The sequence below is a fragment of the Phaethon aethereus genome (genome assembly GCF_964289735.1).
Source record: "Phaethon aethereus genome assembly, chromosome: 8".
NCBI classification, from domain to species: Eukaryota; Metazoa; Chordata; class Aves; order Phaethontiformes; family Phaethontidae; genus Phaethon; species Phaethon aethereus.
Genome location: NC_138584.1, coordinates 7,536,378 through 7,560,407, shown reverse-complemented (window position 1 = coordinate 7,560,407; position 24,030 = coordinate 7,536,378). Strand labels below are relative to the sequence as shown.

At 41.7% G+C, this 24,030-nt stretch overlaps 1 protein-coding gene across 1 annotated transcript in view; it reads right to left on the bottom strand.

Moving 5' to 3' along the window:
• Positions 1-2,728: 2,728 nt before the first annotated feature.
• PRRC2C (proline rich coiled-coil 2C) overlaps positions 2,729-24,030 on the bottom strand; it is a gene marked incomplete at its 3' end in the record, with an annotated part of 55,192 nt that continues 33,890 nt past the window's right edge. The window contains exons 22-31 of the mRNA XM_082003231.1: positions 17,760-17,973; positions 16,637-16,840; positions 15,840-15,952; positions 15,125-15,261; positions 12,897-13,131; positions 12,325-12,432; positions 10,548-10,766; positions 8,402-8,505; positions 6,529-6,652; positions 2,729-2,992 (exon numbers count right to left, since the gene is read on the bottom strand). Of these exons, the coding sequence (XP_081859357.1) occupies positions 2,729-2,992; positions 6,529-6,652; positions 8,402-8,505; positions 10,548-10,766; positions 12,325-12,432; positions 12,897-13,131; positions 15,125-15,261; positions 15,840-15,952; positions 16,637-16,840; positions 17,760-17,973 (1,722 nt within the window). The remainder of the gene's footprint in view (positions 2,993-6,528; positions 6,653-8,401; positions 8,506-10,547; positions 10,767-12,324; positions 12,433-12,896; positions 13,132-15,124; positions 15,262-15,839; positions 15,953-16,636; positions 16,841-17,759; positions 17,974-24,030) is intronic.

The following is a 24,030-nucleotide window of genomic DNA, read 5'->3' as shown; positions in this document are numbered from 1 at the left end:
TGTAACTCATACTCCAAACCCATGTCTACATTCACTCACTTCCCTGCCTTCGTCCTCCCGTCCCCGAGTGCTTCCTGTAGCTGTGCTTGTACCCTTCCTGCAAAACAGGCGTTTTACCTGTGGTGGTACCTGCTCAGAGGTGACTTCTGCCCCTCACTCCCTTTGTGGATAACAGCACCTTCATTTACTCCACACTGCTGCAGTTCTGCCCAGGTCTGTTCTTTTAGCAGGGGTAGGAGAGGGCTCCAGCTCCCCCGGTGCCCCCAGACCACCAATTCCCACTCAGCCAAGCACAGGCAGGGCTGCCCGCTCCAACCTGTCGCCAGGCCAGCAGAACAACCCCGACACCTGCAGCTGCCTTTCCTTCCTCTGCACTCGTTGGAGGTGCCATGCTAGCCAGCACCTTCTCTCCAGGCAGGAATTACCTCTCGGAGACCAAACACAGGAAGGTTTTGGCGTTCCTTATGAACCAAGTTCCCTCGTTGGCCAGCTGAGAGCATCCTGCCTCTTCATAACCCTGCAGGCCCAGGGCAGGGAGCCCAGGGAGGCAGGGATGCCTTCACCCCTGCAACCAAAGGACACTTAACTCATCATTCCGCCCCACGCTTAAGGGCATGAACCAGTAATTGTGTGATTGGAATGTGTGGTGGCAAGCATGCGTTGCTTGGTAGCGAGTTGGGAAGGGAGCAGTTCAGGAGCAGCACAAGGAGGAAGCCTCCCACATCCTTGGGAAGGCTCCTGTCAAGGCTCGTGTCAAGGAAGTAGTCACCCACCAGCTAAAGTGAGTAACCAGCTGGGTTCATCCTGGTCTCCTCCGACGAGCAGCTCTTCTCTCAGAACGAGAACGCAAGTCTCCAGCACCAGGCAGCTCACCAACACGCCGGAGATGTAACATCTGGCAAATGCAACCGGCAGGTTCCTTGCAGGGCTGGATGGAAGCCATGTCCTGTGAGACCTCCGCTGGAGAATGAGATCAAAAGTGCCGGGGGGAAACAAAAACAAGCTGCTTCAAAGCGTTTTTCTTTAGAAGTCTGTTTTCCCAAGCTGTCATTCACGTGGCACATGATGTTCAGGTGCTCTCCTTGCATCCTGCAGCACTGCACTAATCATGAGATTACCCGGATACTTTATTTAGAGAATACTTTATTAGTTTCTGTAATCAAACCCATGTAAATAAGACCGTACATATTTAATACAGTGCGTTACCCCTGTACAAATGGAAAAAAAAAATTAAGTTTAACATTTCTAGACCAATATGGCTGTTAATTTCTGTACAATGCCAACTCACACTACAAGTGGGATACTTTTTTCCAAAGTTGACATCACAGCTAAAGTTTCCAAAAATTCAAATTATATATATATTTATATAAAAAGATAACGAATAGCAATTCACTAGGCATCAATAGCAGCAACAGCCTTTCCAGCTTCTGCAGTCATTTGAACAAAATTATACACATTAGACTTTCAACTCACTCTTCCTTCCAAAAAATGTAAAAAAAAAAAAAAAATCCCAGAAAAAACCAGCAAATTCTGCTACTGATGTGGTACCTGGTGCTTTTTATTAGCTTTTTCAATCATTGTCTGGAAAAAAACCTCTAGAATAACATTATTAAAAACAGCTCCAGTATAGCACAGTCACTACTACATATCATAAGCAGGTACAGGATATCTTACATTCACAGAAGTATCATACAGTACTGTCCTACAGCTATAATACTAGAGGATACAATTAAAAAGGCATTTATTTGACTTGATTCTACTTTCCAGCACACTGTGGGCAAGGAGGTGGTGCGACGCAGCTCTGATATAAAGAATGCACCTTTTAGAGAAAACTCTCTTTAATCCGGTAAGGTTTCTTTTATTCTTGTGGCACAGTTCTAAGTGCTCATTGCTGTATACAGACATAAGCTGGAAACCGTTTAAAGATCACTCGCATCATAGAAAGATAGCTGGACAGAGGTGAACAGAACAAATTTGACTATTGATGCAATGAACCTTTCAACTCCAAAGGTGAACAACTGAAGGGGGAGCGGGTGTAGAGAACACAGGTGGCCAAGTAGCATTTTCATATGGTGATCTAAATACAGTATATTGTCACCCAAGAAGCAGCAGCCAGCAAAGCACTGCCTTCAGAGGGAAATTCATCATCAGCATTACTCTTTGTGTTATGTTAGGTTAGATGTCAGATGGCAAAGGCAATTTTGCCAGCTGTATGAATCCCTCTGTTTATTACAAGATAGAAGCTTAACACACATTACTTGGCCCAGCACCATCTTCAGAGCTGCATGTTCTCATACTCACAGGTTTACAAAAAGATAAATAGCAGCTGAAGATCAGTGCCTGAAGAAAATAAGATTATTCAACTTGTCAGCTAGAAACATGCCTCCCTGACCACCTTCTTCCCCGGCAGTGCCATTTCTCAATTTTTTTTCCACTTTGGGAAGCATACAGGTGTGCAAGCCAAAACATGCGCACACGTGTAGAACGTGCACACACCAAAAGCAGCCTTCATGCTGTTAGAAAAGATACAAGCCCAAAGAGCCTAGAAGCTCAGCTGGATACGCAGCAGTTTGCATCCGTAACTGCCGATAGCTTCTATGTCCCTTTATGCTGTTCAGAGCCCTGCAGGGAGAGACGACTGCTATCTCATCCTTTGGGCTACAAATTCATGCTGCTGTCATCTCACCCACCCTCCCCTCTTCCCCCACCTCCCTGGAAACACAGCCTCCTAAGATTTTGTTTCTTCAGTTTTGATTGCCTGAGGTTTGATTGGTCCAGTTCTAACAGGTTTTGTTGCCGCAGCAGGAGCAGGGGTTGGCTTTTCCTCGGCTTTGTCCTGGCAGACTCCTGAAGAGTCAGCAATTGCCTCGGTGGGTTTGCTCCCGTTCTCGTCCACTTTCTGCGCTTTGCCTCCTATGGGTTTGCTCTGCTGCTGCTGCTGCTCAGAAAAGAATCTCTGGGTTGACTGAAGTACCTCTGCTCTCTGCTTTGCCTTAAGAAAGGGAGAAAACATGTTTACTGAAGAGAGGGCATTGGAATAAGAGTGACTTCACAAAAAGTATTTCCTAAATGAAACAGGAAGGACTGACCGCAGTGGCCAGACTTTCCTAGAGGCAGTGTCCGTCTGGTTCCTTCCCAGATGTCACCACATCTGGGCGCTTGGCTCCTCAGTAGCAGCTCAACATCATGCCTAGGCTTTCCTTGTTCCTCCTAATCCTCACCCCAGAAAAGAGGATCAAGAATAAGAGTTTGAAGCTTTATCGAACATCTTTTTATGCCACTATTATTGCAGAGTTTAAAAAGCATAAATGCAGCCTACAGTAGGCTCAGACTGAAGCTTCACTCAGTAAAAGTCAGACAGGACCAGAAGGCACACGTGCCTGCGCACTGCTCGTGCCCCAACACTACTGTTGGCACTGAGGGCCACGGCAGCTGTCATTTCTCCTGCCGTGTGGTCCGGACTTCCTGAGCACAGGGGCAGTATCACAGCAGCAGAATCTAGTCTGAGCACACACATTTTTTCCCCCTGTTGTTCTGGACACATGCTTCGGAGTCTGCAATGGGGATGCAAGTGAACTGGGTTCAGGGTTGTGTTGTACGTAAGCTGAAGCCGTGCGTGCTTCCCACTTGAAGTGGGCACTCACTCCTGAAAGCACAAACTACTGCCTGTCTTCCTTCAAATCCCTCCTCTGAATCCTACCTGTAACCTTGACTTGCACCTATGAAATTCAGCCTTTGTGTCTACAAGTTTCAGTTACAGTTTTACACTGGACCTTTCATTTGTCAGTGAAGCACTCTGCAGGCCAGATGATTCAGACCAAGCACCTGTCTCTCCTGCCCAGACTCAGGCAAAGCAGGAGCTGCATGAAGAGTTCAAGCTTTTGGAACCTGCACGATTAAGCCCAATGCAAACGCCTTTTTTTTAAATTAAAAAAGTGTATCTTAATAAAAGGAACCCCAACTACAATTACAGACACTAAGCCTCCATGTACCCCTCTAAGTATTTCCTTTTTTACAGGAAACAGGGCAACAAACCAGCAAAAACCTGTAACAAGAGGTCTTGGCTTTAATACTGTGTAGTTGCTCCAAGTAACTCAACCAGCAACAGAACAGAAAACAAACCTGTGAACTCTGGTGTGCAGGACTGCAGCAACAGTCTGATTTTACGGGAGTCAGACAGACACCTGAAATCTTCTGCATAGATTTCAGCTGTCCCCTGAGGTAAAGGCTGGAAGGTTGGATGACTTGATCACAAGTAACCAAACGTGACAGAATAACTCACATTCTTTTGAACAGTGTTTGCAGGGAGATTCAGAAAACCAGGACTGCGTATTAGTACTTGCTATGACTGGCTAGATTCAATTCATAATACAGACTCAAGACAATACACTACACATCACCTGGTAAGCCTACAGCTAGCATAAACTGGCGGTAGAAAACTAAATGGACCAAATACCTAGAATTTTAGAGGCAATCAATTCTCCTACAACCAGACATAACCAGGAAAAACACACTCTTTTGCTTTTACACCTCAATGCATAGGTTATGGCAAATGACAGTAGATGAAGGAGCTCCTTAGTACCATCTATTCATACAAGCAACTTACTCTGCAGAAAACAGGCTAAGGGTACAATGGTGTCTCTACACAGACACCCCACATCGCAGTCCCCTTTTGGTAAGAAGAGTTTGCCTCAACCTGAAGGGTCCCAAAGTGCTTTAAGAAATTGGATTACTCTCATCACCTACTACAGAAATGCAGCCACCTCTTTGCAGCGGAGCATACCATGTTAGTGCATTCTACCACAGAGAATTAATCACAGGCATTTCAAACCACTGGTTAATAAATCCTCAGTCTCATTAACCAAGAAACAAGGCTGGCTGGAACAGGAGGGTTCATACTGTAGCTCAGAGTTGGGGAGGCAGATGTGAAATGATAGCTAACAGCCAGGTTTGTAGGATTCATCACCCATTCAAAAAATCCAGGCTCTTGAAACCTAGTTGTCAGATTGCTTTTGACAGAAGTGGCAGCTTCACAACTGCTGACCACAAGATCACTTGAGAAAGGAAGCTCCCTACAAATTTTTCAGTCTAAAGCTCTTATTAAAAAAAGCCTTACAAAAGGTTTGTGTTCAGCTGTTAAAGGCCTGGATACTGGCTTTAGGTCCAGAGGCATTTTAATTAAGACATGATTTGCAGACACATTCCTGCCCTACAGGCTGTCAAGACTGAACTGGTGCTAACAGCACTGCTGCTCAAATACTAACCTTCATGTCTCGTTCAGCCTTCATCACAGCCTGGGCCTGATTGCCTCTGGCTCCAGATACTGATCCACAAAGACCTCTGGCCACAGGCAGTAAATGAGGGTGGCTCATAAGGCCTGTGGTCATCTGAGACGGCATCTGACTATGCAGTACTATTGGCAGCCTCTGAACAGGTGCTGGGAAGGTGTTAGTATATGGGGCTCTTACCAATGGAGGGAGCAGGTTAGGCTGAGAGAGGATCTAAGTGGGGGAAAAACAACACAGAGACATTTTGCAATTAGAAAATTGCCAACTAGATCGCACATTGGCATTATCTTATAAAAGGGGAAAAAGTTGCTGCTCTGCCGTCAAACTGATGTCAAGAAAATAGGCTTTTATGTTAAGAGAGGCCAGGCTTGAACTCCAGGAAAAAAAACCAGTCTTGCACTGCTGCTGTGCCTGAAAGTAGCACCAACAGCTTAAAACCAGCACGTAATAAGGGAGAAAATCCACCCATGCAGGGCAGTGGAGTCATCACTAGTGACAGGTAGCCCTGGAAAGGAAAGGTAGTTTCTCCTAGTGGCAATCCAAAAATCAAATCTCAAGTCCTAGAGTCAAACACTCCAAATACTAAGAGACAGACAAATATCTTACATTTTTTACAGAGGCTGCATTTCTCTAGCAGCCTGGCTACAGTCACCTGTAACAGGGATGCACCACTCTTGTAAGCTGCACTCCCTGGAACACCAGAAGCAAATCAAACCCTTTGCCATCAGCCCTGCTTTGTAAGGACTACATGACCTCCAGTGATCCTTTCCAACCTGATCTGCTCCTTCAGTACTTCAGAGCTGCACCTCAGACAAACGACTGCAAATCTGCTTTGTCTTTAAACATTTAAAATATGCACTGGGACCCTTCTGAGACACAAAGCTTCTCCCCTTCCCCAATCAAATGATTTGTTTTTGCAGGATGAGGTGCATTACAGCTGCATAGAGAAGCCAGCAGAACAACCATCTGTTCTACATCATTCACAACTTGTATTAAATTCCTCAGTGTGCACAGAACTCTCAAAATTAAATATACCACAAAATCTCCACTACTAGTTAGCAAGATCAGAGAGGGGTTTTTTTGCCTTTGATCTTGAAATGAGTTTTCTCACACCATTTCATTTTAAGGATTCCAGTTTGTATCTCCTCATGATAAAGCCTGAGGAAAGACAGCCGAGTTACAGAGCCACCAGGTCATACAGAGAAACAGATTTGTTTGTAGGAAGCCACCAGTCACCTACCTGTGGTGCAAACTGTGCAGGAAATGGCTGCGTCATTCTCACAGCGGCAGCTGACTGAAACTGCTTCTGGTAGACAATGCTGTTCATTTTATTGGACTGATTGTTAGGACTTGTAGAACTGGCCCTAAAGAAAAGAACGCCAGTTAGAATCACACCACTCTTATTCAGAGGATGTTTCTGCCTTTAGCTACAGCTTAACTAGAAATTCAGCACTGGAGGGGGCAAAAAAATGAAACCTCTTGGGGAAGCTGGTATCAGATATTCTTCTGTATCTACCATTAGTTTCAAATACAAACAAACTCAGAACTAAGAATACAAAGAGAAACCATAATCAGAAATATTTAGCATATGGAAAGATTCTAGGGTAAAGTACGTATGAAAGACACCTTTCCCAAAAGTATTTGTAACACAAATACTGATGTTAAGTATGTTCCGCTTCCCATGCCTGCTGTGTTACGTTCAGTCCCACCCCTTTACACTGTTTGCTCCATCGTGTCAAGTTCAGAGCTTGTCACAACAGGCATTAAGCATGTGCCGCAGAAGCTGCCATGTACAGCTGCTTCCACTCTGACCTGTTGTCAAATGTTTCAAAATGCACTTGAACAGATTTCAAGAATTCACAGAAAATGCTCTCACCCTGTTTTATTTGGCTAAGAACATGAGACTCCATTAAAACTTTTAAGAGGTGTTGAATCACCATGAATTAAGTGAAGCCTGAAAGATTATCTGGGGGAAGGGCACCAAACAGTCTTCAGAGAAAGAGAAAAGAGTGAACAGCTTTCTTTAGGAAATGGAGCTTGATTTGCAGAGAGTTCTCAGGCAGAGTGAGCAGCAGGGCACCAGTGGCAAGGAAGCCATCTAAACTCAATACACACCAACATTTTGTAAGCTTAAAGAAGTCTCTGTTCAGTTTTCACTTTGAACTCTTGAGATATATTACGCTTTTATTCATGTTCCCAGTACCTTTACTTAAGAGCAAAAGCTTATGATAAGCTCTGCTTTGGTTGCTAGAAGAGAAATCTCAGATAGAATCTCTAAGATATATACCATCAAGTCAATTGTCCCAAAGGTGCAAAGTCAAGTTTCTTCTTCCTCATCCCTTCACTTTTTTCTTAGGTGAAGTACTGGAGGCTCAACTTCAGCATTGAGTTCAAGCTCTCATTTCTACCTCACTAGAAAAGCCTGAACACACTGTCTGCTACAGTGAAAGCCACCAAATAGAGTTACTGCATAGGAGCACAGCTTTCAAGAACAAATCTACCTTGTACCAGAGTTCCATTTTCACGTTCCTTCAGCCCACTAAAAACTTCACCCACAAGCAGCCCAATAGGTTTACCACAAAATGCATCTGCATATGAGCAAGATTCTATCAATTAACCAAGCAAACTTGCAAACAGCTTACTAATTTCACTTGTGAAGAACTTATAGATCCTGTGACAATTCTCTAACAGAATTGTTAGAGTTCTCTAGTTCTCTAACTAGAACTAGTTCTCTAACAGAATTGTTGCCAGAACTGCAGTGTAAGCCTTTAAGTGTTTTCACTTCGAGCACAACAATTATGCTAAACTGTCTTAAGAGTTTTATCCCAAAGTACACCTTCTCTGCCACTTCTGTGCTTTGCTGGTACAATCCCAGGTCATTTTACATGACTTGTTTAGTTTCATTTAATAATAAAAAAAATTTTTAAACGTTTTAGTTCAGAGCTATAGCAGATCTGATGACATACTGGAATGCTGCTTTTAAGATGAGATTAAGCTTGTATTTTATATTAGTAGCACCTCACCTCACACCTTTCAGAATTGGCAGCTCATGCATGACTAGGTACATTTTCTAGTTCTGATTTCAAGGAATTTTGAACTTAAGAGTGATTTACCGGAAGGGACTGGAGGTTGGAGTAGTACTTCTACCAGTAACTGGTGGTGTTCCAGGTTTAACATCAATGCCACCTCCAAAGGCCTTCAGGTCCATTTCGGATATCTGAAAAACACAGGAATTGACATATTAATTCTAATTAAAAAGAAAATTACATTTACTAAGTTACTGTCAGCTTACCTCACATTTTTCTCAATGAAAACAGGTCAGTTAAGTGGAGGTGAAAGCCAGATTGCAAAATGTCTTCTTATAATTAGGCCAACCCCAGCACCACAAGCACCTCTGTGTACAATTTTCCTGTGCTATTTGGCACTTCCAGCTATGGTACTGGCTTTCTAACTTGATCTTCCTGCATAATGAAAGGGGATTTGTGACTAATTTCACATATTTTGCCCTAAAAAAAAAAAAATGTTTCAGGGTTGAAATTTCCTTCCCCGTCTCAGGTACCACATGAAAATATTTAGATATAATCCTGGAAAATCCTGAAGTGAAGAATGCCATAAAATAATCGGGTTCTATTTAAAAAAAAAAAACACAAAACAAAAGCACAGCAAAAACAGAGCTGTCATTCACGCAAAAAATCTCCAGACTCTAACAGAGGCAATGAATCTTGCATGTTATTTTGCAGACACACTCAACAGAATAAAATTAGTCTTTGGAACTGCATCTTTCCACACATGGCCATGAAGCGTAATGGCAACAATAAATCAGTTAAAAGTGAGTGGCTGTGTTAAGTCGACTTTCTTTAGCATGAACATGATGGAACCCTTAACACAAGGCAGGAAAGTCACCTAAGGCCACCATTCCTCTGCAGTTCTTCCTCATTTCTTGTTGAAATTAGTGATCATTTTCCAATGACAACTGTAGCAAGAAATACGCTGCTGCTTGGAAGATAGGGTCATCAAAATTATAAAGGTGAAAAGGTTTGGCCAGATCCTATGAAGCCAGAAAACAGTATGGTGCAAAAATCACCATATACTCTGGTGGGTGACAGGATGAGGACTTCATCAGGGTGATCACAAATTCTGGTTGCCATTACTGTCCAAGACATGGAATTAACACCTGAGAGAAATTTTCCTTATCACAGCTGTAAACCATTGGTACAGCAGGGTCATTTTATACTCAAAAGCACCCTAAAATCTTGGGTAAGGATTTCAAGTGCAGCTCCAGAGCTAGATTACTCCTTTGCACTGGGGAAAGACCTTGCTGTACCCGATAGAAAGCTTAGCTGTGTTCATGTCCAGTGTTATCATCCACTGCTCACCTGAAAGTATGCTGCAACTGCGTTGTGCTGCACACTATCCGAAAATCCCAGGTGCCTGTAAATCTGTGATTCCATCTAAGACAAGAGACCTTGTGATTGGAAACCAGCTCTATACATCCCCTCATTAGCAATCACCACAGCAGCTCCAGATAAAGGAGAGAATTCCCTCCTAGGTATTCAAGTTTCTTGCAGTATTTCAGTGTTATCTCCTTACTGTAGCTGTCTTTCAAGGATAGTTTTCTTCATCTGCAGCACCAGCTTTTTTTTTTTTCTTCCCCCCACATCAAAGGCCCTGGCCTTGCATACAATGCTACGTTCTCAAGACACACCTTACTGTGCTATTCAGATAAGCAGACCCCCAGAAACATTAGTATTTCATTCTGGTTCAAGGTCACAGATGATAGAGAGTCCACTGAAGTCCCTAAAACTCCAGTTTGTTGCACTGGAAAGACTTGATCCCATACAACCTGCTCTGGTATAAGACCAGAAAAAAAAGCGACAAACCCATGTATGACCAGAGTTGGAAACCAGCCCTGACAGTGTAATGTTGTCTGCATGCTGCTCTAACAATGGCTCTGTACTATTTTCTACATGGCTTCTGCATGAAATATCCTACTAGTCCACAAAGTCATCATCAAACTAGGTATTCCTACTAGTATCAAGTTAGCTACAAAAACTCAGCCAAACCTTTACAAAATGCACAGACCCAGTCACTAAGGAACTAACCTTGACTGGCTTTTCTATCTTCCCCTCCCTACCTTTTAAAGTCAAGGTAGATTTTTAGATGCGAGAGTCAACATGGGTTTCCATGCTGGTCCTATAAAACAGCATACAGCTGTGCTTTGTATTAATTTTTGTACTGTAGATCTACCAATATTGTTACCTTTCCAGCTGCAGCAATCATGCTGTGTTGAGTTCCTGCTGGGATTAATCCTCTGAAAGGCTGGGTTACTTGTGCAGGTCTGCTTAGATTTTGAGCCTGCGCTTGTGGTGGTGTGTGCTGTAGTGGTGGTTGTAAAGATTGGGGTAGGGCAATAAGTGGCTGTGCTGTGGATCCAAAGTTGGGCAAAGAAATTTGTGATCCTGGCAAAGGTACTGTCACCTGGGGGAAGAAAAAAAAAAATCACCAGTAACATATACCCAAGGGCCATTATTTAACTTTATTAGCTCTATGATTTCAGATATATATAATCAGTTCTAATGGCATTTGGGTCTTTGCTTTTCAGAAACAAAAGTTGCATGCTAGCTCCCAACACCTTTCAACATGATTTCACTGTACGAAGAAGTAAACTTAATTCAACTCAAAATGAAAGCAGAATGAAATAGCCAGTTGGGGGCAGGGGTGGATGGGGTTATTTCCTTCAGATAATTTTAGTCATCATAAGGACACTAGGATGAAAACTAGATTTTACTTTCCAGGAGTCTCAACAGCCAGCAGTCTGAGCTTAAAAAAAAAAAAAACCAACCCAAAAAACAAACCCAAAAAACAAAAACAAACCAACAAAAAAACCCACAACCAAACAAAACCACAGCCTATCCCTTGCTTGCATTAACAGGGAGTGCTGTGGGCTGAACACACCACAGAATAGTAGTGATAAAGGTGAAAATACCACAGCAGTGACCTGACTGGCAGGAGTTATTGCATTTCCTAGTCTACCATCAATCCACAACCTGCAAAATTATATTTCGAGTGTGACTATAAGAATGATATAATATTCTCCAGATGTGAAAGACTTACAAGGTTTCTGCTCTGAAGGATAATAGATTAACAGCATAGAGACAGCTAAGTCTGAACACATTAAAAGCACTAACACTTCTAAAAGGTCCTTAAAACTTTATGCTAGACTTCCAATAGATAAGATCCAATTTTTTAAGACTCTTCTAGATTTCTGTCTCGGCAACTTTTCATGTGTATGAAGTAGGCTATTATAATAAACCAGTCCATCATAAGCTTTTTTTTTTTAAAAGGAACTGAAATAAGGAAACTGAACCAGAAGATGGAAAGCACTAGACAGCATCCTGCAAACGTGACAGAATGCTTGCACACAGCAAATTAACGGTTCTTTCACAAAGGAATTCAAAAAGCTTAAAATCACAGGATTTTTTTTTTTTTTTATTTTACAAACCTCCTGATGTAGGTTACTGACTTGGCTGTCCTGTTTGCCTGTATGATCACTTATCTGTCGAATTCTCACCTGTTTTCTACATATTTGATATCGTTGACATATGTAGCAGCTCTGAGGTTTCATCTCAGCAAGATTTGGTGTTAATAATTAGGCTGCCCTAAGCACCTGGAGTTTGTCTCTCCCTCCACCATCACTAACTGATCCCTGCCCCCATAAAGACAGCATATCCCTCAATTAACAACATCACTGGGCCAACTAAATCTTTGCCTGTCACTGGAAAATGAACTATTTAAGAGAAGGATGCCAGAGACAAATGATCAACATGAACTTCTAGGCCCTTCAACTTCTCAGCAATTCAGTTTTTCGGTGCTGCTGCAGTAGCTCTCCTTTGCCATCAATTTTTAATTCTTGCATTTTGGAAGAATTAAAAGATTGCCTCAGCCCCCACCTCCACCCACACCTGACAAAAACCATCAACAATAACATGCTTTTAAGAAGAATACAATTTAGGAAATTTACCATGCCATAGTTTACCTGCTGGAGAGCACTGGGAGACTGTGCAGTGTTGTAGAAATTGCTCTGGCCAGGCTGTTGAACCTGCCCAGAGTACAGATTTGAAGCCTGAGTGAGCGTAGCTCTGGCCTAGGAAGAGCGAGAGACCCCATTACATTAAGAATACTTAGGAGAGCAGTTCTGAGACAGCATGGCACATCATTCTGTATTTCAACCAGTACAGTAGAAACCACAGCATAGGAAGCTGACAACCTGAAGGTTTCAGCTTGTGATAAAGCTCTCATTTGCAAGTGGTAGAATAGCCCTTTATCACCTACACCAGAACAGAAATTAAACTTGAAGCTCCAATTAGTGATAGAAGCACAAGGAACCCTGTAGTTTGGGGAACAATCCTCAATTCAGAGGTTATGCTGATGTACCTTTATGAAATTAAAAGAACATTCTCTTCCAAGCATCTTAAGTTTCCTGCCACCTTGACCACCATGTACTTATCACAGAGGTGGGCTTATCCCAAGCTGAGCAATACTTGATTTATTACTGCATTATCTGTATCAAACCGTTACAGAAGTTTTGCATTTTGGAGCATTTCCTACCTGGAGAATGTGTGTATCAATAAGCTGAGAGCCTCCCAGTCCTGAAGCTTGACTAAGTTGATGTTCGTATAAGATAGGAATAGGTTGTGTATTAGAAGTCTGTTGAAATGCCAGGCTTGACTGGGCCTTAGCAAGCTCCTGGTGTTGTACTGCTGGGAAGTTGTGTAAGGCTGTACCAGACAGAACTACTGGTGATGGCTGAGACAAACCACTTTGCATGAAAGCTTGCTGGGATCTGCAAAAGATTGAAGCATTATACATAAAACTGCAGAAAGAGCTCAACAATGAGCCACCAAAAATTAAGAACACAGGTTATATTCTTTCAAAAGAATTAGAATGCTTAGCTGTGTAGAACAGATCTTCACCCAAGAAAGTTAGATTTTTTAAATTTACTCTACACACAACAAAATAATAGATGGTACTAAAGGCCACAGGAAAAAAATGACTAGGCTTTTTCTCTAAATCTTAAAGTACACTTAGGTGTTTAGATGTGCATACTAAAATAGTTTTTGCATAACTTAACTGTAACCTACAGAAGTTACCAGTTCTTAGCTCCTGTAGTATAAGATAGGACACTGGGGAAGCACATGTGAGTAGCTCTACTTAGTCATAAACTGCTTTGTTCTCCTGACTTCACAGATCTCCATAGTCCAACTTCTAATACTTACAGGTTCAATCATTGGATGCTGACAACTCTAGCTTCCAAATTAATGTTTTGGCTTCAAAACAGTAACGCAGACAGACACCACAGTCTTTAATTTTAACTAGATACTCATTTCCCTTGTCACCAGCATGGGGAAGTTGCAGTTTGTTTAAAAAACGACAAAAAACAGTACAAAGAACCACAGACAGGTTGTTTTAGTCCATCAGAAGTATTTATCCAAACATTTCCATTACGAGCTTGCTGAATAGCCACCTTCACACTGAAGAACCAGAGTTTTTAAATAAAAGTCCCTCTCAAAGCCCTTCAGCTCAGAGGAGAGTGTTTTTTGATATAAAAAGACTTTTCACTTTATCACTTGGTCTATATGTACCAGCATAGTACATATACTGGTCCTGTTAATCTGTTAGCATAGGGGGCTTGTGCTTGCCTGACAGAACACCCCGGTTAGCTTTGTTCTGTACCTCTCCTTAATTACAAAACATTCTTACAGTTGCACTCTGAGCACTGGAGAAACTTTTCCAGAATGTATGCAGAGGATTGTCTTCAATGTAGCCAAAGCCATTTTTCCCAAGCTTCCCCCCCCAGTAATCTGTACATCTCAAAGCTCATCCTCCTCTGCACCTTTAAAGATGTGGGAAAAGTATTCATACACTTATAAATAGCACAACCCAAAACTCCATTAATACTGGGTTCATGTGTGACCAGATCAGCCAGAAGCATTTATTTAATCTGGACCACATGCCAGACTGACTGTTTCTGCAACTAGCCAGACATTTGCAACAACTTTTGTCAGCTGTGGCAGGACAAGCAATATTTGGTCCAGCAAAGTCAGCCAAGCACAAAATCAGGACACACATGTAGTCAATTAAACCTTCTGTGGCTTCAGCCTTCTACATTGCAACAAGCAGGTTTTTCTACAGCACATGCAAAACCCTGTAATTAAAATCCCAAAGAAACTCTAAAAGTGAAACAAAATTTGTCAGCATTTTAGCACTGTGAATCAGTTTTGATAGGAACCGCAAGGAAGCTTTGGAAAGGCTTACAGTGGAAGTTTGTCTGGTTATCAATGCCATTTGAGAGATACTAGTGGTCTTATCTTTTGTAGCAAATGGAAAACAGTTATTCTAAAACATACCCTGCTACACTCTATGCATCTGAAATTAAGTTTTGCCACCGATGAGGTTCAAACTAGTATTAAAAAAGTGTTTCAAGACTCCAATGTTGGTTTGATTAGAAAGTAACAAACAAATTACTGAAGAGACAGACTCCTCTTTTTCTGTTCTCTTAGTACGAAGACTGATGTTTTCAGCTTTTTAGCCTGGTTTCCTAAAGATGCAAATATCATGCATAGTTTTTGATCCCACGATGTCACAACTACATCTGCACATGCAGATTACCAGGCAATCCGCATACAATGTTCTTGGCCAGAAAAACAGATGGAAGAGATTTTGGGGAAGAAAGGAAGATGCGGGCAGCTATTGACCAAGGAACACAAGTCTGCAGGGAAGCAAGTCCTACAAATTACGCCACTCAAAGCCCAAAGAAATTTGCATATGCTACCTACCTATAAGGTTGTAAGGAGGAGTTGAACAACTCTTGGGCTTGTGAAACAGCTGGTGCTGCTCCTAAACTCAGCTGAGCTTGATGCTGTCCTTGCAGAGGTGCATAGATGGGGATGGGGATCTGCTGAACTGAAGCAGGCTGCATAAAGAAGAAACCATTAAATATCCAAGGACAAAAGTCGCATAGAAAAGCTACAGTTAAATGTGTGCCAGGATTTGTGCAACATTATAAAAAGTAAACAGAGAATGTCAAATACCAAGGCTGCATGCAGAGCTGGTATTGCTCCCATTCAGAAAATTACTTTCTAGTTGCATTTTACACTTTTCCTTGCAAATAACCAGCAGAAACTGAATTAATCATTTAGATTTGCATACAACTGGACAAGATTTGTAGTACACAATTGTAGGCAAAGTTGAATAAACCTGCACTAATATGGCCACATAAATACCTCCCATGAATACACGTACTTTTATATAAAGTATATTTGTGAGTGAAAGCTTATTCTCTCAACTTTCATGAGAAACGCTTTAATTTTCAGGAACAGTGGAGATCAAACACCACCTGCATGTACCAGAATGAAATAGCAAGGATGGGCATGACCTCATTTTTGCAGAGTCTTTAGTCCCACTCTCCCCTGACCCCATTAGCTCATTAATAGAGCTTTAAAGGCAATATGGACAGGGAAGGGAAAAAAGAAGAAAGAAATCTCCAAATACCTGAGAAAGCCCTGGTTGAAAGCCTTGCTGTTGGGCCAGAGAAGGTGGTGCCAAACGCGCATGTTGGGTATTGAATAGATGACTTGTATCCATATAAAATGCTGGGATTTGAGCTGCAGTACCTCAGGAAGAACAATACAATTAGCACCTGATTTCAAACATACTCCTGCTAGAAAGATTTTCATCAAGAGTTAGAGATGCAGCCACTGTCAGCACTTCCCAGTGTGAGAGCTACCAGAGAGACTGGGAGAAGAAACAGGATTGAAGAGCTGGATGCCTAACCAGCTTTTCCAATTCACTGCCAGAATCTATCAGTCTTGCATATGCATCTTCAGTTCCATGCAATTCCTGGGGGACGAGCAACAGATTCTGGCCAAAACAGGTGTTTGGGCAAAGGATGGGGAAGAACATGCTATACTGTCATGTAGTTTAGGTTAACTATATGTAGGGTTTTCTTTAAAGAAAAAGGCCATGATTCTAAACTATTGTAGCCCTTTAAGAAGTCAAGACTAAGTAATTTTTGGTCTTAAAAGAGTGATTTACAGTTCTGCAACCGAAAAATGGTACATCAAGAGATTCAAACTTAATTTCCTCAACCTAACAACCCAGCATTATCTTTATACTTACTGAAAGAAACTTGCATATTTAGAGTAAGACACAATTAGTGAATATTTGCTTACAGAATGCTCTCCATCATTCTGTCTTTACTAGAGATAAAACCAGAACTGAATGCAACTCTCCAGCTTCAGAACTCCAAAAAAACAGACATACGGCTTCTCAGTCACAAACACTATTACCTGCTGCAGACTGAGACACATAGACCTGGGGACTTTGCTGTTGCTGGGCAATGAGGGATGGCATGCAGCTCAGCTGGGAAAAGTGACTGGCAGAAGCTAGGCTGCTTGTCTGCAACTGCTGTGGTTTCACTTTACATATATTAGGAGGATCTGAGGTGCTTGCAGTCTTTGTGCTCAGTGAAGAGGTTGTGTAGGTTCCAGCTCCTAGAAGGAGAGAAGCAAGTCATACATCATAAAATAGCTGAAGGTATTTCAAAGCCTCATCTTTCAGTGGTCTAAGTTTTGGGACAGCTATGCAAGCACAGCCACAACTGGTTAAGAACACTGAAACCTAATGCAGCTGTTTCCATCAACATAAGATGGAAAGGGAGGACAATTTTGTTAAGTTCGCTATAGAAAGCACTGCAACCATAATACATCTCCCTTCTCAAGTACAAGAGGCTATAAAAATACTGAAGTAGACATCTTGGTCAGTTATGCAACAAAATATCGCAATGTATGGTGGTTGTGCCTCTCAAGGTTGAGAGCCAGACTCCAAAGAAAGGTCTTTTTCAAGCACTTCAGCTGAGATTTGGGCATACATTCTAATACTTCAAGGTGTGAAGATTTAATCAGATGTAGCATCTTTTATTTGCTGCAAAGAACCAAGGTGGAAACCAGCACTGTTTCTGAAGAGCAGCTGGACATTTGCTCTGCCTAGTTTGAGGGGAACTACGTATGACCTGTTAAAGCTTTGACTCCAAAGAGTACAAATGAAAGAAAGACTGCAACTAGCTGGATATCAGAACTACCACCTGCTCACTTGCCTTCATTCAGCTGAACAAAAGGAAACCAATAAGGCAGCCAACAGGAGAATTTTAACTCCTCTTTCAAGTCCATATAAGTAGCATAGGCAGAGAGATGTCATCTTAATACTGTTTTCATCTCACTGAAGTGATGAGGTGAAGTGTCTCCTTGTTAATTACAAGGTATTTGGGAAGCTGCTGTTCAGACCTGACATTTCATACTAGCATAAAACTTTTGTTAGCTTTGCATTAAATATAATTCCAAAGGGAATCTAATCTCTTGAAAAAAATAACGAAGGAATAATACAACAGGCTACTACAATCTTGACATCTGGTACCTGACAGCGAAGTTGTCGGTGTAACTGAGGCCACAGGAATAGGAGGCATTGATGCACTAGAGAAAGAGCTGTAAGTACCACTGCTTGGCCCAGTGTTGCTGCTGTTGCTGCTACTGCCGCTGCCACCAGCAATGGGAGATGCTGCTGAAGTCACTGGTGAACTCTTCTCCCCCATGTTTGGGGAATTCTCCCATGCTTTGCGTGCAGACTCCATCTATTTAAAAGAAAAGAAATTTCCTCATCAGGAAGTTTCAACTAGTCAGTCTTCCTCTTTTAACACTTCTTTTTAGTTCAAAAGGCAGTTCAGGCTTCATGCGAGCCTCTTTTTAAAAGTCACCATAATCGTGCAACTCTGTTCATGCAAAAAGCATACAGCCGTAAGTTGGAGCTTCTTATCTGTTCCAACTGCACACGTGCACAGTTCATCATTAACATTCAATGCTCAAAAGAGAATTCACTCACACTAATTTGGCTTGGTTTTGTTTGACATGAAGAGCAAAAGACACAGTGAGCAAAAGAAAGGTAAAAAGCCCTCTAAATATTTCCATGAATTCCTTTGCTTACAAGTTACTTGGGCCATTTAAATGAAACAGCCCCTTGCTTTCTTGGTAAATCATCCACTCTGAGTGATCATCAAAAATACCTAATGCACACTTCAGTAAACATGAGTAGTCAAGTTTAGATTTCCAAAGCAAGTGGTGTTCAAGAAGCAACCATGAGCTGACACAGCTTGTGCACGCTGCTTTACATTAATGCTAAAAATGCTTCATGCTCCTCTACTGCTATAACATTAAGTCTTGCACAGCAAGGAAGATGAAACTTTAAATATTTTAAACACAATTCTCTTCCACCAAAAGCGGAAAAAAGTATTGCTTTACTGACCTCAATAACAATCTAATTATTGCTGCATTAGACACACAATGCCAGATCTTTGAACTGAGACACTTTTGAGGGACTACTGGAAAGGAAATATTAATGCTCAGTCTACACCCACTAATTTAAAAGCTCAAACATAGTCCATGGAATTCTTTACAACCTTCAGCTGTCCTCAGTTGAAACAAAGATTTTGCTAAGCAGAGCTGGATGCCATAGGCTGAAATTGCTCATCTGGCAGACTGTAAGCTTCAAGGCCAGGTGCTGTCTTTAATAATATATGTAAAGAGGCAAATACGTATTCACCAACAAATCTGACCTCACTGCCTGGATCAAGAGAGCCCTCTAACTGGGACTTGCAGTCTCCAAAAGCCATACTTTCAACCTACCCTGTTTCAAATGAGTTAGGCACAGTCTGCACAGACCAAACACGACTTCGGTCATTGGTCTAGACACTTCAGAAGTGATAAAAAAGCAAAGCAATATCCAAAGAAGTGGGTAACAGGTGATCAATACACACCCACATGGAAAGCGAAGTTCTGTATTCCCCGAGAGAGCGGAGGGGGAAGAGGGAAACTCTGTTACACATTAAATCTTTTGGAGGTAAGTCACCTTTTTTCCTTTTTGAGGCCACCTTCCCCAGCAATCATTCTCAGTTTCCCCTCCACAATATTCTTCTCCAAATTGGTTCTGATTCTTGCAAACAGTTTAAACTTCAACATCTATTATTAATCTGCTGAAAAGGATTTTGCTTAAGGTGGAGTACAGGTATGACTAGAGGCTTCTTTCTGAACACCACAGGCTCTGGTAAGACAAGAGTAATGGTCTTGTACTACATTGGTATTAAGAGAAAGTAAAGAAATACCTTTGAATGTCTGAATAGAGAAGGTGTAGAAGCTTTGTTCAGTCAGTTTCATGATGTTCCTGGAGAAACTACCAATAGCAAAAGCTAGAGTCTACAACACTGTGTTTTGTCTTCCAAACCTAACTATTACCAAGATCCCAGATCATCACACACCCCTACCACTTTGCAATAAAGGGCATATAACAGAGTACTGAGTTTGCTAACAGTTTCGCTTTTAGAGAGCTCCTTAACAACCTCTAACTTCTTAAGCCAGAAGAAGATGCAACACAGATTGGTATTCTAGGAACGCCTATGCAGCACCATCTACAGACCAGATATGAAGGAGTAAGAGGCTCTAAATTAAGTGAGGCTCGGGAAAGTGCTGTAATTTCACTGCTCACGTAGTTATGGGAAAAGGAGAGCACAGGCTGGAGATCATGGTTGTTTGAGGCTTCTCTTCACTGTTGACCCACTCAGCCCTTCCCACGGCAATAAAGGTCCAGTATGTATCACCCAAAAACTTAACTGGAGACAAATAACAATGTGCATATCCCTTAAGTATGCCAAAGTTTAAGTTATCAGAAAAACAAGTCAAACGGTGTCAGATTCTGGACCAGATGCCTACACAGGAATTTTAGATGGAACCTTAGAACATGGAAGAGGGCCAGGCAGCTCAGTTTAAGATTGCTTTGCATTTTCTTTTTCTCAGCTCCTTACCTACCAATAGCCCTATCAGCTAAGTCCTTAAGAGGATGTCTGCCTTAGTAAAGGTGTTTTTAGCAAAGTTACTCTAAGAAACAAGACATCTCAACAAGCCTTCCCATATGAGCACCTTATACCCTCACCCTGGCAGAATGATGCCAAGTAGTGGGAACAATTGTGGCTGGGTTCCCCTGCTGAGTTTCCTTACAGACAGCTTTCTGTGACAGGGGATGGAGGAAAGAGGAGATGTAAGGGTTATTCCTTTATGGAAGCAGAGCCTGGAGATTTTATTCTTTTAAGGGAAGGAAACAAATTATTTCCTCTCTGCTGCTCCAGAAGTACCTTTTCAAAGAAGCAAGGATGACAAAGAGCAGCTCTGCTCTGCCCGGACCAGAAGGCCTGTTGTGAAAGTGACAGTCTCAGTGCATGCTTCAAAACAAGCTTGTTGCCTTCAGCATTTGCAAAGAGGAGGTAGAGCTCCAGTGGCTGGAATAGAGAAATTAGACACAAAGCTGCTTCCAAACACCTTTCCATTCAGATTTTGGTCAGTTTTCTTCAAGGCAGCCTCAAAATATGGATCTTTGACATATTTTGGAAGCACACACCCAAGATCTATCATCCACTGAGAAAGCAATCAAATCACCGACACCAGAACAGTAGAAAAAGAAACTGCAGAACGAATGACACAAGCACCACAGTTTGCTCTGTAACTGAGCAGTGTCACATTCTTTGCAGCATCATGCTATAGCAACATTCCTACCTGTATTACATGTGAATCAAATATCCAGCTGCTAAACAGTTAGAGACTGATATTCTAGAAAAATGCTTTCAGGCGCCAGAAAGTCAGATTATGGTAACTTATTACACAAGAATGCAATAGCAAAACAGATTTTTTTAAATTACTTGTCCCTCTCCAGCCCTCTCCCCATTTTTGCTGGTCTACTGTTTTAATATGATGTTACTTTTTTTTTCTGGAAATAAAGTGTTAACAAAAGAGAAGCAAAGATTCAACAAGAGATCATTAATAACTATCATCTGTAGAGAACACGAGCAAGCAGCTGTCAAACCATGCCAGTGAGACACAAGTCTCACTGGGAGATTGACAAGCAAGTTTCTCCAAAGTGTTAGTTCTGCATCCAATCCCTAGTTTCATTTCTCCTCTTCAAAATTTAGAGAAACAAAGTTCAAATATCACTCCTCCTTAATATTAGAAGTAGCAACAATATTTCTACTGGTTCAGTCACCTGCAGTCACAATCACAAAGCCAATCTAGAACACAAAAATGAAAAAGACCCAAAACTTCTGAAGACACAGTAGCAAACCTAGAGCCCAACTCTATGTTAGTGAGTTATACAATGCACACAGTCCAAAATCTAACAAAATGGGAAAACACCTTCAAAATACTCTACACACTTACTCTCACTTACACCGGAGAGCAGAAAACAGAACATTTATAACATGACAAAATACATTCCGACTAGCTGATCAAACTGCCCTTCATAGACACCAACACACCACCTGTATTTCATTATTTAGAACTTTAGCCATCCAACTGAAAACCACATTATCACTGCACCAAAATCTTACAGCTAAGAAGAAATCAAGCTCAGCTTACCAAGCAACGCCTTACAGCCTTTAATACCAAACCAGGCAACTTACTTTAAGTTAATCTTTAAAAAACCCTCAGCCAGATTCTGATGGTTTGTCATGAACACTATAGTACAATGCTAAAATGCTAGGCTTTTTTTTTCCAGGGCAGTGGGAGCCAAGATTGATTGAGATGCCAGGTGTTAATGCAAAACGGGGTTAGAGACTGGTAATTTCAATGCATCCTTTGATAGGAGTCCTGTGTTTCAGCCATCCGTTTATATGCAAAAGCAGTTCAGCAGAGGAAACAAAAAGGAAGGCTCTAAAAAAAAGGTTCACCAGCAAGTTCTCCATTTATTTTTTCCCCTGCATGCAAGAAAATGACCCTTAGAGGGATGTGGTACATACCTTGAGGGTGAGGTCGACGGTAGCGGGAGAAACTGGAGTTAGGCTGGAGCTCTGTTGTAGAGTCTCCCTCCTAGGGAGGGGAAGGGTGTGGGGCAGGGGCACCTGAAAGGCAGGCAACACACATCACATTCTAACTACGTCTACTACAAAAGCCCCAGAAAAGCAAAGCTCAAGCTTTATTGAGTGAGCTACAATTTCTTCAAGGCTTGAGCATTTGGCAGGGAGGTTTTGATAAAATAAGGTGAAAATTTGGTAGGCAGGGAAAGGCCATTCAGCAGGTGCTGAGATGCTTCTCATCTCTCTTTAAGAGGTTGAAGACTAAGGTTCTAAAGTGTCCATGTCTTCTGCATAAATGAATACCAATTTTCTGCTTTGGGATTTAAAGTACCATTTCAGGTTACTGATATGCAAAAGTTCTTCCCAAGCCAAGTTTGGCCCCTTTTGTACCAAAACAGTACATGGGGCTCTGTGACCTTGAGGTCTGAGATGCAGTTTCTGAAAAGAGGAAGCTATAAACCTCCAAAGTCACAGGACCATGTAACAAACCAGGACAGATTTGCCATCCAATAACTGAATTCAGTTATCTTCTCTTCTAAAAGACAGAAGATGTGAAACTTAAGGAAATAAACTTGACTTAATGCTATTGCTATCTTTGCCTAAGAAAACACTGATGGATTTCCTAGAAGTTTTAAATGAAGTGTACCAAAAATACTGCAGTGGCCAGTCTCTTACTTCTGACCATTTCTTTCTCCATTCAGAGCACAGCTAGTGGACTTCCACTGGATGAGATAAGGTTAATCCAAAAGACAGGGATACTGAAGCTTTGCAGGTGGTAGAACAGATCCTTTGAGGTCATTTCCTGTGTTGTTCCAACTCCAACATGGGGAGCATTCAGTAACATCATTAACACAAAAGAATTCAGTCTTCCACACTAACCAAAGACACAAACCACAACACCGCCAGAAAAATCCCTCAGAAAAGTAAGTTCAACCAATATTGCTTCGAAACTGCATTAAAGGACGCTGCAGTAAGCTGAAAAGCATTTCTTAGATGGAATTCACAAGACAGTTTCATAAAAACCTGAGATCCTACTGTATGATATTTTCCTCCCGCAATGAACAAGTACCTCAACTCTGAGCTAATTCTATTTCTGCTACTCAAACAACAAAAATCACAAGATCCAAGTTCCCAACCTGACATCCCAGCACACTCAAGACAAACTTGACTTCGCTACAAGTCACAACACAGCTGGTCCTCTCAATCATTACACCACACTCACCCAGTCAGGATCACTGGCTTTGAGGACTGCAAACACCTCATCTCCGTAGCAATTGAAGAACTGAAAGCCTGCTGTCTGCTTTCAGAAACCATTAAGCTGCTTCCTTTATATGCAGTTGGTGTGATTTCAGGCTACAGTGCAAAATTGCTTTGTTTGTAAAAGCCTTTCTTCAAGCTCACCTACAGAGCTTTGCTACTGGTACCAGGTTCAAGCCCCAGCCGCAGCTGAGAGCATGCTCTCTCCTTACACCTATCCTTGCTTTTTTAGAATTGTCCCTAGAAATATCTTCTCCACTTTGTGATCTTTAGCTCATCAGGGTTGTTCAAATGACAAGAAAATACCTGAAGAATTCCAGAACAGATACTAATCAAACCAATTGTCCTTCAGAGTGAGATTACTGGACAACACACTGCTAGTTAACATGAAAGAAACTCTAGTGACTTGTTTACTGAAGGCAAGATTTTGTGCTTTAAAGAAGTGTGAAAATATTTTCTTGTCTTCAAAGTCAAGACTATCACTTACGTTCGTCACCAAAGTCTCCTCCATTTTTGTACTGCTAGTAGCCACTGTGTTAGGAT